The sequence below is a fragment of the Somniosus microcephalus genome, chromosome 3, assembly GCF_052327205.1.
Source record: "Somniosus microcephalus isolate GS21.2 chromosome 3, FLI_Smic_1.0, whole genome shotgun sequence".
Lineage (NCBI taxonomy): Eukaryota > Metazoa > Chordata > Chondrichthyes > Squaliformes > Somniosidae > Somniosus > Somniosus microcephalus.
In genome coordinates this window covers 314,914,342-314,932,796 of record NC_140989.1, presented here as the reverse complement: position 1 = coordinate 314,932,796, position 18,455 = coordinate 314,914,342, and the positions used below count along the sequence as shown (strand labels likewise).

Genomic DNA, 18,455 nt, shown 5'->3' with positions numbered 1-18,455 from the left:
CGAGCTTGACAATTTAGCAGCATGTGAATCAAACCAATTTCACTGCTGCTATAATGGACCGCCCAAATATTTTACAATTGAATAGTCTTGGTACTTGTGCTGAGCAGCAATCCGAAGTCCGAGGTTGCAATTTGCAGCAACAGAGCTGCCAGTCACTGGAGTTTAATTTGTTTTCAGAGGGATCACGAGATGGAACATGGAGCAGAGCGAGAGGAAAACAGATAAGAAATCGTGCTTGCTGCAAGATTACTGCAAGGTGGGCAACTTTCATCGAGCTGGTATGAAGATAAGCAGCTTGCAAAAGAAATGGAAATTTTTTCTAAAACTATGATTAAACCAACTGTAACACCAGAGTGTGGGAGGACACTGGGTCATGCTCACAATTCCCCACAGGGTTCCCAGTTAGAGTTGTTCCATTTTGGAAATGCTTCCTTAAAACACAAGGAGGTAAGGGAAGGAGAAAGCTTGAAAGGCACAATCGCTTCAAGTCAGTTTGATATGCCACCTGTCTATAGCAACAACTCGTCAATATTTTTCCAGCTAGATTTCCCTTTTTGTTCAGTGTCTCACCTATGGACACCTACCACTTCAGACAGAGACGATCAGATGTCACACGTTGTGGGCAATGTCCCGGAGCACTGAATGGAAGCATCTGCTAGGATGACCACATGCTCACCGGGCTGATCAAGTCAAGATTGCCCGATAGGACGAGATTTACTCAGTGAACAATCTGATCAATCCCACACAGACCAGGTGCAGCTGCGCTGTCATCTTACCAAGTCTATTGCAACCATAGCAGCCACTTGGAATCAAGTGATTGATTGAATACATTGAAAGCATCAGGTGATAAAACAGTTCAAGGGGAAAAAGAAACTTACAGCCTCAGGGTTAAATTCGATAGGTGCTGGATCCTTACAGCTGCAGATGCTCCCATATCCTTCCACTTTGCTGCAGAAGGTCTTCCTCCTCCGATTGGCATCTGTCTCTGCCCAGCGACACTCAGCATCTTCAAAAGAAATGCACACAAACCGTCAGATATTTGTTGATCTTCTGTAGTTTCCCTCACCAAAAGAATTTTTAAAAAGACCTGCATTTATATAGCACCATTCACGATCACCGGACATCTCAAAGCACTTTACAGCCAACGAAGTGCTTTTGAAGTGTAGTCACTGTTGTAATGTAGGAAACACGGCAGCCAATTTGCGCACAGCAAGCTCCCATAAACAGCAATGTGATAATGACCAGATAAACTGTATTTAGTGAGGTTGATTGAGGAATAAATATTGGATAACTCCCCTGCTCTTCTTCAAAATAATGCCATGGGTTCATTTACGTCCACCTGAGAGAGCAGACGGGGCCTCTGTTTAACGTCTCATCCGAAAGACGGCACCTCAGACAGTGCAGCACTGGTGGGAAGATTGTGTTCAACTTGCCATATCCTTCAACTGAGATGGCACACAGCACTCAAGGTCTTGCCCCTTCAGTTTGGTTTCTCAATTCATTAAAAAAAATATAAAAGTCATTGTTATGGTTTCGCCAAGCATTTATCTAAGATTGCCCAAAGGTTCTTTTTTCTGAATTGTCTTATTTATCAGTGATTAATAAGATAAGGGGAGCTGCATAAAGAGGATTACAATACACTGCAGCGAGATCATATACTCGTATATAAAAAACATGAAATGTTAAAAACCCACCTTCAGCCGAGGTTAGCTGAACTTCGGTCTTCAATAAAACAGGATCTCCCCAGGTGGCCAGGGCTGGAGACTTTGAATGTTTTTCACCATATACTTGACCTAACGATAAAAATGTTGAACACTTTGTTAAGTCAGATTTCAAGTAAATGTGGCATCTACCTTTACTGCATGAATGTGAAGTGCCCCAGTACCTCCAGTATTAATAAGCCACTGCAGACAATAGGATCGAAAAAAAAGACCAATCTTCTACAATCCCCGGTGCAGAGGAATATTACACATTTTCACTACCTTAAAGTATTGTCCCTTTCTGGCCTTTTTTTCTCTTGGTACAATCTTAACATTTTATTATACCAGTAAATCAATGGAAGTTTGCTTACATCAGATTTTCATACAAATGTACATATACTGCACCTCCTTTCTTTACCACAAAAGTCCACATGTCTCGCCAACTGAGCGATGAGGCAATCTGACTACCCAGGCCTTTAAGTAGGTTTTTGGCTGTGTCTTTCAGATGGAAGGATCCCTCATCCTGAACCAAAAAGTGGGGGGAAAAAACAGGTCAGTTCTTTCCTACAGTGCACCTATTTGACAAGTAAAGAAAAGCTGAAATGCTGAATAGAACACAGCAATATAAATGATACTTGACCTCAGAGTCACATCCCAACAGCAACCAAGGCCCAATTTTTCCCTTATGCACACTGTACAATGTCACTTGTCTGTGGATACACACTGTAATTATCCTAAGAGACTGGGCTTTCTTCAAAATATGTTTGAACTGTGAAACTTCTTCAAGAATGAGGGTCACATTAGGAAAATAAATTTGTAAAACCTTGCTTTATAAAACAAGATTAGTATTTGAAAATATTAAGCCACTGCAGGCTGAAAAGAACATCCAAAGTACAGGGTGTATAAAAGAAGTTATATCTGGTACAAACTGCTGGGGAAGGGGTTAGAGGGTATAAATATACCCCATTGATAGTTTACTTCAATTTTAACTAAGCAGATTTGCAACTAAGCTCGAGAAAGCCTGAGATCAGATCAGGCGGACATCAAGTGCCTACGGGTAATTTTGTATCTTCTCGTTCTCCCAATTCAGCATTAACCAAACTTTTTTTTTTTTTTGCTTGCAGGTAAGAGGACCATATTTGATCTTAATCTTCATATCTGTACAGGCACCAATTTCCCCTTCTCCATTTCCACCTCCAAAAAAAAAATGGTTTTGCCCCAGAAACACAATCCTGCGGCTGAAGAGAAAAAAGTCCAGCTCAAGATTGGGTGGGGAACGGAAACTGAGAAAAAGAAACCCGAAACTGAAAACTTTTAAACAAGAAAATGGCACTGTTCAATTCTCAAACACAGGCTGACAACTAAAAGCATGGAGATCTGTACAGGAGCCTTCTGTGCAACATTTATATAATTCTCTTCTCCTCCCGCACCATGTGTCAATAGAAAGTTAGTCTGTGCATGGGACCCAATATGGAATGTCTGTACCTCAACGAGTGTCTTTTGTGCACTTTTCACCAAGCATTTGCTAGAAATCAGCACCTAGTGTAGAAACCTTTATGCAAACTTGGGCATCTGAACAATAAATAAAATGGATCCCCCCCCCACCCTGGCCACAAAATGTACTTGAAGTAAAAGATAACCCAGGGCAATGATTTTCTTGAATAAATTCTTGTCCACAGATGTTCCCAATCTTCCCCCCCACCTTTTAGAATTATCCGGTTACAGAAGTTCAATATCCATTGGCTAAACTGCCAAGTGCAGTAAATGCACTGAAAGGGCAGACAATAAGGGCATCTGTGCAGTTACATTGAGTTTGAGAAACAAGCTCGACTACAATCTTCAGTTACACCTATACCAAAGATTAAAGGACGGGGGCACCTTACTAGGTTCAAATCGACAAATTCCGTTTACCTTATACATAGAGCGTGTGAAATTATTTAGTGTGTAGCACCCTCTGCTGGATAATCTCGTCTGTATAACTAGGTATTGGCCAGGGCTACAGCAGGGAGAATGTGCACATGAGCCTCAAGGCTCTCTGGCAAAAAAAAACGATCGCCTGCAAGGTAGAAGTACAGGTTTGAGCTCCAACCACCATTCGTTGTTAATGTTATATTTCTCAGCATTTTAGAATCTTATAAGTGTAGGTCCACAAGATTTCTGGAAACCATAGAAAAGACCTGTTAGTGATAAAAACTCTGACATTGCTGTGCAAAATGGAACGGTTTAGTTACAGTTTCAAACTGAGGCCTGGTGGAATTCCACGTTGAATAGCTTTAGGGTCAGTTAAAAGACAAGGATTTGACATGATGAGGATTTCATAGAAAAACAATGTAAACTACTACAGCCGGGGGTGGGAAAGATGTACAACAGATCTGTTCACTGTAAAGAACCAAGGCCCTGAATTCGCGGTTGGTATGACGACGCACTCTGAGCTTTTCTGTCACAGTCTTTGCTGCCCAAAAGCCTTTTCTAGTTTCAATTTAATTATTTCCCAACTTCTATTTAGATAGGATTTAATTCACTTTCATGATTGCCTCAGACATTTAAACTCTCAATTTTAAATTATTTAAATTAATCAAAAATAGTCTAATAGAGGAGAAATGAATTTGATAGGACTATCAGACTGTAATTATTAGGTTTATGTTGTCATGGCCCAGAATTAAAGGGCCGGTTAATTCAGCCCCATGCTTTGTATAAAAAGCATCCTAGTCGAGTTTTATGGTTTTAAGGACACCTTCAGTAAAATAGTATCGCCAGACTTCTCGGTGTTTGATCGAATTCTATTAATGTTGAAATCTTGGTTTAAATACTATTGCAATGATCGTAATTTATTAATAAAACATTTCAGGCTGCTAAATTATTTAACATACATAGAGATAGGAACAGGAGTAGGCCATTCGGCCCTTCGAGCCTGCTCCGCCATTCAATGAGATCATGGCTGATCTTCGTCTGAGATCGTAGCTGATCTTACCAGTTCAGTACCCCGTCCCCGCCTTTTCTCCGTAACCCTTAATCCCCTTAGCCTTCAGAAATATATCCAATTCTCTCTCGAAAATATCTATTGAATTAGCCTTCACAGCCCTCTGTGGCAGGGAATTCCACAGGCCCACCACTCTTTGAGTGAAGAAATTCTTCCTCATCTCTGTTTTAAATGATTTGCCCGCTATTTTTAGACTGTGGCCCCTGGTTCTGTGCTCCCCGGCCATTGGAAACATTCTCTCTGAATTCAGCCTGTCCAGGCCTGCCATAATTTTATATGTTTCGATGAGATCCCCTCTCAATCTTCTAAACTCCAGTGAGTACAAGCCCAAACTATTTAATCTCTCTTCGTAGGTCATTCCCGCCATTCCAGGTATCAGCCTGGTGAATCGCCGTTGCACTCTTTCCATGGCAAGAACATCCTTCCGCAGATGGGGCGACCAAAACTGTACACAATACTCCAGATGCGGTCTCACCAGCACCTTGTACAGCTGTAGTAAGGTATCCCTATTCCTATACTCGAACCCCCTTGATATGAAGGCCAACATACCATTTGCCTTCTTAATCGCCTGTTGCACCTGCATGCTCTCCTTCAGTGACTGGTGCACAAGAACACCCAGGTCCCTCTGCACTTCCCCATCTCCCAATCTATTGCCATTTAGATAATAATCTACCCTCCTGTTTTTACCCCCAAAGTGGATAACCTCGCATTTATCCACATTATAGTGCATCTGCCACGTATCCGCCCATTCCCCCAACCTGTCCAAATCGCACTGTAGCCTCCTGACATCCTCATCAGAGCCCACCCCTCCTCCTAGTTTAGTGTCGTCAGCGAATTTGGAAATATTGCATCCAATTCCCTGATCCAGATCATTTATATATATTGTGAACAGCTGGGGTCCCAGGACAGATCCTTGCGGCACCCCGCTGGTCACTGCCTGCCACTCCGAAAACGAGCCGTTTATTCCAACTCTCTGTTTTCTATCCGCCAGCCAGTTCTCTATCCACGTTAATACTTTGCCCCCAATCCCATGAGCCTTAATTTTGCATGATAATCTTTTGTGTGGAACCTTATCGAAGGCTTTCTGGAAGTCAAGGTACACCACATCCACTGGCTCTCCCCCATCTATTCTACCAGTTACCTCCTCAAAAAATTCCAGCAGATTAGTCAAACACGATTTACCCTTTGTAAATCCATGTTGACTCTGTCCGATCCTTTCCCCATTTGTCAAGTGCTCCGCTATTTTATCCTTAATAATGGACTCTAGCATTTTGCCCACAACCGATGTAAGGCTTACTGGTCTATAATTCCCTGCTTTCTCTCTACCCCCCTTTTTAAATATTGGGGTAACATTAGCTACCCTCCAATCCACGGGTACTGTTCCCGAGTCAATGGAGTTCCGGAAGATGATCCTTAGAGCATCTGCTATCTCCAGGGCCACCTCCTTAAGTACCCTAGGATGTAGTTTATCAGGCCCCGGGGATTTGTCGGCCTTCAGTCCCCTCAACTTACCCAACACCATATCCCTAGAGATACTAATTTCTGTCAGCTCCTCCCTCTCATTAGTCCCTATGTTTGCCGATATTCCTGGGAGGTTATTTGTGTCCTCCTTTGTGAATACAGAACCAAAGTATGAGTTTAATTGGTCTGCCATTTCCTTATTCTCCATTATATATTCTCCCGAATCGGACTGCAAGGGACCGACTTGGGATTTTACCAGTCTTTTCCTCCTAATATACCGATAAAAGCTTTTGCAGTCTGTCTTTATGTTTGCTGCAAGTTTACTTTCGTATTCTATTTTCCCCTTCCTGATTAATCCCTTTGTCCTCTTTTGCTGTATCCTGTACTGCCCCCAATCTTCCGGTCTGGTGCTTTTTTTTGCCAGTTGATATGCCCTTTTTTTTGATTTTATGCTGTCCCTAATTTCCCTCGTTATCCACGGTTGAGTCACCTTTTTAGGTTTATTTTTATGCCAAACCGGTATAAACATGTTCTGGAATTCTTCCATTCTATCTTTGAATGCTTGCCATTGTCTATCCACTGTCAATCCCCCCAGAAACACCACCCAATCAATCTTACCCAATTCCCGTCTCATACCCTCGTAATTCCCTTTATTTAAGTTCTGGACCTTAGTCTCTGATTCAATTTCCTCACTCTCCATCTCGACTGAGAGCTCGATCATATTATGATCGCTCTGACCCAAGGGGCCTCGTACAAGAAGATTGCTGATAAGTCCCTTCTCATTGCACAATACCCAGTCTAAAATGGCCTGATCTCGAGTCGGCTCCTCGACATATTGGTCCAGATAACCGTCCCGAAAACATTCCAGGAATTCCTCCTCCTCAGAATTTTTACTAATTTGGGTAGTCCAATCAATATGTAAATTAAAGTCACCCATGATGACAGCTGTGCTCTTATCGCACGCTTCTCTAATTTCCCTTTTTATGCCTTCCCTCACCTCCATATTACTATTTGGAGGCCTATATATCACACCCACTAACGTTTTCCTCCCCTTGCTATTTCTCATTTCTACCCATACAGATTCCGTTTCATCCGAGTTAATATCCTTCCTTTCCATTGCATTAATCCCCTCCTTTACCAGCAATGCTACCCCACCTCCCCTACCTTTTTGGTTGTGGGCAAATCAGCAATCTCCTCTGTTTCCTGATTGGCTAAGAGTCAGGAAAGGAAAGGAGCACCGCCCCATGTGATCCCAGGTTCACATATGCACAACGATGCGCCCCTGGGATCCGTGGGCCATTACGCGGCGCACAACACTGCAGCGTTTGAAAGAAACTTCTCGAAGGGTGGTTCACACAAGGTGAGTGCGGATTTCTTTCGGATGTTGGCAGCGTACTCCTTAGCTACATCGCCGACTGCAAATTCAGGGCCCAAGTCTTTAATTTCCAGTAGTAACTCTTTCCTTCACCCGAAATACATCATCTTGAATTTGTGGCATTTCTACATAGCAATCCCAGAAGCTCATGACTGTAATTATGTTTGAGTCTTGTAACTAAACCAGAGAGTGACCTAATCCTTATCTGGATTGTCTGACCACTATTATTTTTAGAAGCTTTTACAAATAGGCAGATCTGGCTTTTCTCAAGTAAATTAAAATGTGCTTATAAGTAAATGATATGCACCCAAGGTATCGTCACCAAATAAATGCAACAAGTTGTGTCATACTGATTAGTTAAAATTGTATCAATAAAAGCCAATTAGAGAATTCAATGTATAAAGAGATGGTGGTTTTGACGAGATCAGAGAAGATGGATAGGAGGTGTGTGAGAATGTGAGTGAGCAGGAACGCACGCGACATGAGAGAATGGCGGGAGCGAGAAAGAGATGGGGAGGTGCAGGGAAGAGACACATTGCGATTACAAGAGTTCAGAAAAGTTTAAGAACTGCTCTAGCCAGAGATAGGCAAGAACTCAGTGTATTACTGCTATGCAAGAAGTTAGAGAACAACAACTTGTATTTATATAGCACCTTTAATGTAGTAAAACGTCCCAAGGTGCTTCACAGGAGTATTAAAAGACAAAATTTTGACACCGAGCCACATAAGGAGAAATTAGGGCAGATGACCAAAAGCTTGGTCAGAGGTAGGTTTTAAGGAGCAACTTAAAAGGAGGAAAGAGAGGTAGAGAGACAGAGAGGTTTAGGGAGGGAATTCCAGAGCTTAGGGCCTAGACAGCTGAAGGCATGGTTGCCAGTGGTTGAGCGATTATAATCAGGAATGCTCAAGAGGGCAGAATTAGAGGAGCGCAAAGATCTCGGAGGGTTGTGGGGCTAGAGGAGATTGCAGACATAGGGAGGGGTGAGACTATGGAGGGATTTGAAAACAAGGATGAGAATTTTGAAATCAAAGCGTTGCTTAACCGGGAGCCAATGTAGATCAGCGAGCACAGGGGTGATGGGCGAACGGGACTTGGTGCGAGGGACACAGGCAGCTGAGTTTTGGATGACCTCAAGTTTACGTAATATACAACAGGAGGCCAGCCAGCTATACAAACTCACCGACAGTACCATAGGAGAATCATTGGGAATTACGAAATAATCAAATTTAAGGAATGTAAAAAAAATATTATTTTGGCTGCTGTTTCGATGTTAAGTAAACAGCAATTTTATTTTTTGGTCATTTTAATGTGAAAACCTGAAAATCTAACGATACAATGGGATAGATTTCTGCGAGGGTTCCCCCACAAGAGGGGAGAAGTGTGGAAACTCTGGAGAAAAGGTGCAAAATCGTGATACTTTTTCTTCAGGTTTCTGCTGAGGTTACAGAAGATCGGGAGAATAGTTGCGGAAATCGCTGGCAAAACAAGCAAATTCCAAAGGGGTAGAACAATAAATCAAAAGATAACTAGAACATAAGAAATAGGAGCAGGAGTAGGCTATTTAGCCCTTCGAGCCTGCTCCGCCATTCAAGAAGATCATGGCTGATCTTCTACCTCATCTCTACTTTCCTGCACTATCCCCATATCCCTTGATTCCCTTAATATTCAAAAATATCGACTTCTGTCTTGAATATACTCAATGACTGAGCCTCCACAGCCCTCTGGGGTAGAGAATTCCAAAGATTCACCACCCTCTGAGTGAAGAAATTTCTCCTCATCTCAGTTCTAAATGGCCGACCCCTTATTCTAAGACTGTGACCCCTGGTTCTAGACTCCCCAGCCAGGGGAAACATCCTCCCTGCATCTATGCTGACAAACCCTGTAAGAATTTTGTATGTTTCAATGAGATCACCTCTCATTCTTCTAAACTCCAGAGAATATAGGCCTAGTCTACTCAATCTCTCCTCATAGGGCAATCCCCCCATCCCAGGAACCAGTCTGGTGAACCTTCATTGCATTCCTTCTATGGCAAGTATATCATTCCTTAGGTAAGGAGACCAAAACTGTACACAATACTCCAGGTGGGGTCTCACCAGGGCCCTATATAATTACAGTAAGACATCTTTACTCTTATACTCAAATCCTCTTGTAATAAAGGCCAACATACCATTTGCTTTCTTAATTGCTTGCTGTACCTGCACGTTAACTTTCAGTGATTCGTGTACAAGGACACCCAGGTCCCTCTGAACACCAACATTTCCCAATCTCTCACCATTTAAAAAATACTCTGCTTTTCTATTTTTCCTACCAAAGTGGATAACTTCACATTTCTCCATATTATATTCCATTTGCCATGTTCTTGCCCACTCACTTAGCCTGTCTATATCTCCTTGCATCCTCCTCACAACTTGCATTTCCACCCAGCTTTGTATCATCAGCAAACTAAAAATCAATTAAAAGATAAGATTCAGCCCTTTCAAATTTGCGTGCGGGAGTCTAGAAGCATGAAAGTGATGCTGGAACGTGATCGTCAAACTTTACTGTGTGGTGACCCTCCTGAACATCCTGATATACACCTGCCGGCCTCCGCCCCCCTCAACAGGCAATGTCAGCTAGTTACAAGAAAACGGCACTTGCATTGCAGAATTTTTTGTTGAGCGCATAGCAACAAAACTAACATGTTAGTAAATCATTAAATACAGAAAACAAATAGATGACCAACAGATAACTGATGATAAAAACAGAAAATGCTGGAAACGCTCAGCAGGTCAGGCAGCATCTGTGGAGAGAGAAGCAAAGCCAGTGCTACCGAGAGAAGACATCAGAAGGCGGCCAAACTATTATGACGACAGGTATAGATTCATCAAGCTGACATTCCGGAGGCAGACCCAAGCATCCCAGAGGGAGGCAAGACCATCAACACAACTCAGAAATGAGAGTGTAGAAGATCCAGAAATTTTTGCCAATGCTGTGAGCTCATCAGCAATACACTGAACTAGACTTAATATATCCAATGGATTGCCTATTCAAAGCGGTTAACTTGTCAGCTATGTACATAGCCTAATTTAAGCTAACCAACTGATGCTCAGTTACTGTCTTATAACTACAAATATTAATTCAGTCAGTTAACAATAGCTACTCAAGTTCCTTGCGTACACTTATTGTTTAATATTAGGATGTTGCTAATATATCATAAATCGGTTAATAAATAAATGTTTAGTTCACAATTTCATGGTTTGAATTCCGCTGGTGACTTTGCAAGAAGCGGTCAGCTCATTCACATGTATCCTAATAAGGGGTTGGCAGTGTAAATGTTAATACAATTTGGGCTGGCTGATGCAAGGCAGTTCAAGCAAGTCCACTGTAGGCAGCTAGTACTTCTTTAGACATGGACTTTGGATTCCCAGACAGTTCCACGGAGCTAAAGTGAAGGACTTAAAGATTAGCCTGGTAGCCTTTGATTAATATCCCTTACAAGATTTATTAGGAACTGATCCCAGTGTTTTTACAACCAAGCTCACTTTCATACATTTTCCAATGTCAAATGTTTGATTGCTCTAATTTATGTCATTTTTTTCAGATGTCCCAACCCTGCAATTCTCAGTTAATTGTTCTGTTTTGCTCAATTGGGAAGTTTAAAGTGACCACCTTTCAAACAAAATTAAAATGTAAAAAAAAAGCCAAACATTTGCTCTATAGTCTCCTAGATGTATATCTGAGGGATGTGAGATTACACTGACCTTGATAGTAAAGAGAAGAATTCTTCCACGAGAGACCATATTTAAGAACAGGATCATAGCTTCATCTTCGTGGGGCGAATAGGTATCAAACACACGTTTGGCCATCACATGACCCTGTTCAGAACAAGAATCATTCACTATCATTAGCACCACCTGTAACTGTAGAAAGCTATTTCCTAGCATTTCAAAAATATCTACACATTTAAGATTTAAAATCATCTATTGGAACATACTAGTTTTACTGCCCATCTCTCAGGCAACTACAGACTGACAAGATGTCTCCCGTCCATTCTGTACAATACTTACTGCAGCCATTTATTTCCCAACTGTTTTTAATGTATTGTTTGAACAAAACCGCTTTCTAGTGAGGGTAGAAGATAATTTGGAGTCTCAAAACGAACTTCAAGAATTCTAATATTGGGACCACTTGTGGTGACTGGTTTGATTGTGAGTCAAGCATGCAACAATTTACATCAGTGAAATGGTGCTATAAATTGATCATCAATGCAGTTACATATGGGAGGTACACAACCTCAGACTGCAGAGAGATTTGTAGTATGTAACTTGACTGCAGAAGTCCTCTTTCAAATTATTTCCACATCTGCAGTTAATCGGCAACTACAGTGAACAGCTTCAGCCAATAGTATAGTACCTATTCTGAACCATAGTGTGTACTACTGGGAAAAACATTCTGGCAATATTTAAAAAATCAGGAATCTGGGGCCCACATTAATATTCTTCAAGAGTGTCCCAACAATTTAAGACTGATGGAAATAGTACAGATCCAATGTGTGGGTTCACATGTACAACTTCCAAATCACTAAGATAGATGTCTGAAAGATTTCCTGATTATGTACATTCCTTTCCTTGAATTGCCCTTTTGGGTTCCTTTTTTAATTTCTTCCTTCTCCATAAACACTAACTTTGTGCAGCCCACTTAGTCAGCTGTTATCAGTTGTCTGCAGATACCACCGATTAATCAGCTACTCTACTGCTTACATTCTTCACTTCTGCTCCAATTAGTGTACTTGAAGCCCCCTCCATGACATTGCAGCAAAACAATGCCAGATGCCTTAGACTCACCACAGCACCAAAAGTAGTGTCTCTGTAGACACAATAGCAAGAAGTTAATTCACAACAGATTACTAACCCAACCCTGCTGCCTTCTACAAGTCTGCATGCACCTTGGTCTGGAAACCCAAAGAGTAATTCAGACAAGTTCTGTCTTTTTCAGGTTTCTGCCTTCTAATTATAGGGTTTGAACTGATAATCCTATTCATAGAACATCAACTCATCAGAACTGCAGGCTGTTGTCAAAGATCCTAGTATTTGCACTGTTGCTACGGAGTCAGAAGGGTTGTGGGTTCAGGCACTGCTCCAGAACCCTTCAGATCAGTGACTACACTTCAAAAGGAACTCATTGGCTGGAAGCATTTTGGGGACATCTTGAGGATGTGAATGGCACCATACAAATGAAAGTTCTATTTTCATAAAAGTATCATGGAATCTACCGTTCTCATATTGTGCTTTACAGGAAAATAGTACTATTTGGACTTTCAGAAGGCTTTCGATAAGGTCCCACATAAGAGATTAGCGTGCAAAATTAAGGCACGTGGGATTGGGGGCAAGGTATTGACTTGGATAGAGAACTGGTTGGCGGACAGAAAGCAAAGAGTTGGAATAAACGGGTCGTTTTCCGAGTGGCAGGCAGTGACTAGTGGGGTACCGCAAGGATCGGTCCTAGGACCCCAGCTGTTCACAATATATATTAATGATCTGGACGAGGGAATTGGATGTAATATCTCCAAATTTGCAGACGACACAAAGCTGGGTGGGAGGGTAAGCTGTGAGGAGGATGTCGTGAAACTCCAGTATGATTTGGACAGGTTGGGTGATTGGGCAGAAACATGGCAAATGCACTATAATGTGGATAAATGTGAGGTTATCCACTTTGGTGGCAAAAACAGGAAGGCAGATTATTTGAATGGCAATAGATTGGGAGAAGGGGAAGTGCAAAGAGACCTGGGTGTTCTTGTGCACCAGTCGCTGAAGGTAAGCATGCAGGTGCAGCAGGCGGTTAAGAAGGCAAATGGTATGTTGGCCTTCGTAGCAAGAGGGTTCGAGTACAGGAACAAGGATGTCTTGCTACAGTTGTACAGGGCCTTGGTGAGACCGCACCATGAGTATTGTGTGCAGTTTTGGTCGCCTTACCTGAGGAAGGACGTTCTTGCCATGGAAGGACTGCAGCGAAGATTCACCAGGCTGATACCTGGGATGGCAGGAATGACGTATGAGGAGAGATTGTGTCGATTGGGCTTATACTCACTGGAGTTTAGAAGATTGAGGGGGGATCTCATCGAAACCTATAAAATTCTGTCAGGCCTGGACAGACTAGATGCAGGAAGGATGTTTATGATGGCCAGGGAGTCCAGAACCAGGGGTCATAGTCTAAGGATAAGGGGTAAGCCATTTAGGACTGAAATGAGGAGGAATTTCTTCACCCAGAGAGTGGTGAACCTGTGGAATTCTCTGCCACAGAGGGCGGTGGAGGCCAGTTCATTAAATATATTCAAAAAAGAGTTGGATATATTTCTTAAGGCTAAAGGGATCAAGGGATATGGGGAGAAGGCAGGGACAGGGTACTGAATTTGGATGATCAGCCATGATCTCATTGAATGGCGGAGCAGGCTCGAAGGGCCGAATGGCCTACTCCTGCTCCTATCTTCTATGTTTCTATGTCATAGTCTTGGAAAGGAGTTTGATTAATCACAAACTGCCTGCGAATCTGTACATAGGAATACAGAAGTTACAACATGGAAACAGGTCATTCAGCTCAACCAGTCCATGTCGGCATTTACCCTACACATGAGCAAATAACTCTAATCATGTTTACCCACCTGTTCCTATATCCCTTTATCATCCTTTCCTTCAAATAACATTTAATCTTGAATGTTGACAGTTTCTGCCTTAACCACTAACCCTGAAGCAAACTCTGCAGCCTCACAATTTTCTCCTGCCCACTGTTCTAAATCTTACATTTAATCTTTTATCTGTGGCCACTCATTCTTGACTCAACTACTGGAAACAGTCGGTTTCTATCTATCCCTTCATCATTTTAAACACCATCATAGTGCCCTGTAATTTGCATTGTTCTAACAACAAAAAAATTCCAAGTCTTTCTTCACATTTGCATTTCCTTTGGTGTGGAGGGTGAAGGGCAGAGAGTGTTCTATTGAATTAGTTGAGAAGTATTGCCCGCGGTATCCAAAAGAGCTTTATGTGGTGTCCGACTTGTCATATATACCCCAATAGTGTTTGAAACTAGGTGCAAAACGTGGGTATGTGTGGAGGAAGTTTCGGTCTCATTCCAGAGTACTTACTGTAGCTTGATTCAAAACAATAACGTGTATTCCTCGACCTTGCTCTTTAACTTCATCCTCAAGGACCTATCATGGTTAAAAAGGAAGTGCATCAATTGAAGCAATAAGTGGGGAACGCTGCATGACTGCCCATGGGATAGGGTCATTCTCTCCCCCCTCCACCCCCCCCCCCCCCAACAGGTGACTGGGCGAATAGGTTCATATCTCAGGTCGCTACTGAAATAGTTTTCACACCTGAAATAACCCACAGATGAACAGTCTGTCCTTTATAACAGACTGCCAGTAAGAACTTTGTTCCATTTTTTCCAATCATCATTTGTTATGTTACGAAACAGGATTAGTTTAAACATTTCTTCAGCAAAAGTGCAGAATAAGTGCACATCACAACTCTTATTTGATTAGCAGGTTTTTTTAAATTGTAAAGTCAAATACCTTTATAGTACAACACAGGTAAATTGCAAGGTACGAAAGAAGTGATTCAGCAGCTATTTGCAACAGGTTACAGGAGCTCCACTCATAGGCAACTAGATGCCGGTTCCGTAGCAGAATTTGAGACAGCAGAAAAATTAACACCATTGGCCAACTGCCTCCTCAAATTGTTCAACCCTCCCCTCAACAGTTATTGCACTCGTAGATAACTTCTTGTTGGCGTACAGGAATGCAACACATGCGGTCACAAACCAAACTCCCGCCATGATGTTTTTCAATAGAAGAATAAGATGCCGGCTGGATTTGATTAAGCCAAACATCAGAAGGGACGTAGAGAACCGGCAATTTCAAGGCATGAATGAAAGGCCAACTAGATCCTTTCAGATAGGTCAACAAGTTTTGGCCCGGGACTACCGTACCGAGAAATGGCAGCCGGGGACTATTGGAAAAAGGCTAGGACCGTTGATGTATACCGTGGACATTGGTGAAAGCATAATAAGGCGCCATGTTGACCAGATCATAGAATCATCCACAAAGGCCCAACCTACTCCACAACTCTATACGTCTAATGTTGAAGCAGAGATACCCAGAGCATCTACCTCCGATCCGGTAATACTGGAATCCGATGAACCTGAAACGGTCCTTCAAGCCGAATCGACCTTGCCAGAAGAACCTACTACACCACCGAAAACGACTACACCACCGAGGCGTTATCCGGACAGAGTCCGGAAGCCTCCAGAGAGACTGAATCTGTGAACTGTTTCACATAAAGTTGTATATATGTTAAGATGTTATATTAATGGGAATATGTATATATTGTTAACCTAAAAAGGGAGGATTGTAGTGTATGTAACGTTCCACCTTTAAGAGAACTATTTTAAGGGTTGCACTACTTTATCTTGGCTACTGTATACTGTAATACCGGTGGTGACCACACCGGTATATAAGTGCTGTGTAAGGATTTATTGGGCAGATTCGCCCTGACCTTCGAATAGTAAAGTCCTGTTAAAGTTACTCTTGTAGTCTGTGTATTAATTCACCATATAACCCACAGACTTTACAGTTTACTATTACTTTGACGGTATCTTCCGCTGATGAAAAGCTCCTCGTCTCTCCATACCTTTACCCTCGTCTACAGTAAGTCAGTGTTAGGAACAATATTGGCGTGTGCTGGGGTGTACCGACAAGATTAAATAAAGTAGTGAAAAGGTACTTACTGTGGTTCCATCAACAGCAACATAGACTTTTGACCTGCTGGAATACACTTCAATGTCCAGGACCTTTCGGCCATGCGATGGCCTGCGAGCAGTTTCCATATTAGGCAAGGCATTATCTAACATAGAAACAAGGCAACAAATCCATTAAATAAAATCCGTAATAGACATGCCTATAAATAGTGCCAAGTCCGTGGCACTACGAGAGGCTCAGCTGCACAGGAGGGGAGGAAAAAGAGTGGGAGAGCAATAGTGATAGGGGATTCTATTGTAAGGGGAACAGATAGATGTTTCTGTGGCCACAGACATGACTCCAGGATGGCATGTTGCCTCCCTGGTGCCAGGGTCAAGGATGTCACTGAACGGCTGCAGGGCATTCTGAATGGGGAGGGTGAACAGTCAGAGGTCATGGTTCACATTGGTACCAACGACATGGGTAGAAAGAGGGATGAGGTCCTGCAACAAGAATTTAGGGAGCTAGGTAGCGGATTAAAAAGCAGGACCGCAAAAATTGTAATTCCTGGATTACTCCCGGTGCCATGTGTTAGTGAGTATAGGAATAGGAGGATAGAGCAGGTGAATGCATGGCTAAAGAGTTGGTGCAGGAGGGAGGGCTTGCTTTAGTTTCCTGGATCACTGGGTCTGTTTCTGGGGAAGGTGGGACCTGTACAAGTCGGACGGGTTGCACCTGAACCGGAACGGGACCAACATCCTTGCGGGGATGTTTGCTAGTACTGTTGGGGGCGGGGGTTTAAACTAACTTGGCAGGGGGATGGGATACGGAGTGGAGCCATAGTAGAGGGTGATACACAGCCAAATATAGAGGAAAAAACAAATCAGCCTCGAAGGCAGAGCAAATATGTAACGGCACAAAGGAGTATGGCAAGGCTGGATGGCATTTATTTTAATGCAAGGAGTCTTGCGAGTAAGGCAGATGAATTGACGGTGTTGATGAGCACATGGGAGTACGATATGGTTAAGGGAGGGGCAGGACTGGCAGCTCAATATTCCAGGGTATAGAATCTTCAGGCGAGACAGAGGGGGGATGTAAAAGAGGGGATGTCGCAAGGGATGATATCTTAGCAGGTTCCTCTAATGAGGCCATATGGGTAGAACTTAAAAACAAAAAGGGGGCAAGCACTTTGCTGGGAGTGTACTATAGGCCTTCAAACAGGCAGGGGGAGTTAGAGGAACAGATATGTAGGCAAACCTCAGAAGTGTAGAAATAATAGGGTAATAATAGGAGATTTCAACTGCCCCAATATTAACTGGGATAGTCAGAGTGTGAAAGGCTTAGAGGGTGCGGAATTGTTAAAGTGCATCCAGGAGAGCTTTTTGATCCAGCATGTAGAAAGTCCTACAAGAGAGGGGGCGGTACTGGACCTAATTCTAGGGAATATAGCCAGGCAAGTGGTAGAAGCGTCAGTAGGAGAGCATTTTGGTGACAGTGACCATAATTCGGTGAGATTTAAGGTAGTCATGGAAAAGGACAAAGATGGACTGGAAATAAAGGTTCTAAATTGGGGGAAGGCCGATATTAATATAAGGCAGGATCTGGCCAAAGTGGACTGGGATCAGCTACTTGTAGGAAAATCCACATCAGAGCAGTGGGAGTCTTTCAGAAAGGAAAGAGAGAGAGTACAGCACCAACATGTTCCCGTAAAGGTCAAGGGTGGGACCAACAAACCCAGGGAACCCTGGATGTCAAGGGATATACAAAAATGGATTAGGAAAAAAGGGAGGCTTTTGGCAGATACAAAGGACTAAAAACAGTGGAAGCGCTAGAGGAGTATAGAAAGTGCAGGGGGGTACTTAAAAAAGAAATTAGGAGAGCGAAGAGGGAGCATGAAAAAACACTGGTGGGCAAAATAAAGGAAAATCCTTTTATAAGTATATACTAGCTGGGGTGCCCGGCGTTGCCGAGGCTTTTTTGTAAAACTGTTTATGAGACTGTTGGGATTGAAGAACTCTTCCTAAGCACCCAGGAGGTGGTTGTTTAACTTCGTTTTTTGTTAATGGGGATCGCCAGTAGCCATATACTCCAGGTTTTACAGTTTTGGGTATGTCTCGCCTGGTCACTCTCCTCTCCCTCCCTCCCTCTCTCTTCCCCTTGTCTCCCCTCTCTCTCCCTCCTTCCCTGCCTCACATCTATCTCTTGCAATACGTGCGTTCAGT

The 18,455-nt window shown here is 42.7% G+C and overlaps 1 protein-coding gene across 4 annotated transcripts in view; it reads right to left on the bottom strand.

Annotated features, from left to right (window-relative positions):
- pomgnt1 (protein O-linked mannose N-acetylglucosaminyltransferase 1 (beta 1,2-)) overlaps positions 1-18,455 on the bottom strand; it is an 84,975-nt gene that overhangs the window by 47,336 nt on the left and 19,184 nt on the right. For all 4 annotated transcript variants that reach the window (XM_085983005.1, XM_085983002.1, XM_085983003.1 and 1 more), the window contains 6 exons: positions 16,284-16,399; positions 14,638-14,703; positions 11,258-11,371; positions 2,106-2,223; positions 1,695-1,793; positions 879-1,006 (listed from right to left, as the gene is read on the bottom strand). In XM_085983005.1, coding sequence (XP_085839131.1) covers positions 879-1,006; positions 1,695-1,793; positions 2,106-2,223; positions 11,258-11,371; positions 14,638-14,703; positions 16,284-16,399 — 641 coding nt within the window. The remainder of the gene's footprint in view (positions 1-878; positions 1,007-1,694; positions 1,794-2,105; positions 2,224-11,257; positions 11,372-14,637; positions 14,704-16,283; positions 16,400-18,455) is intronic.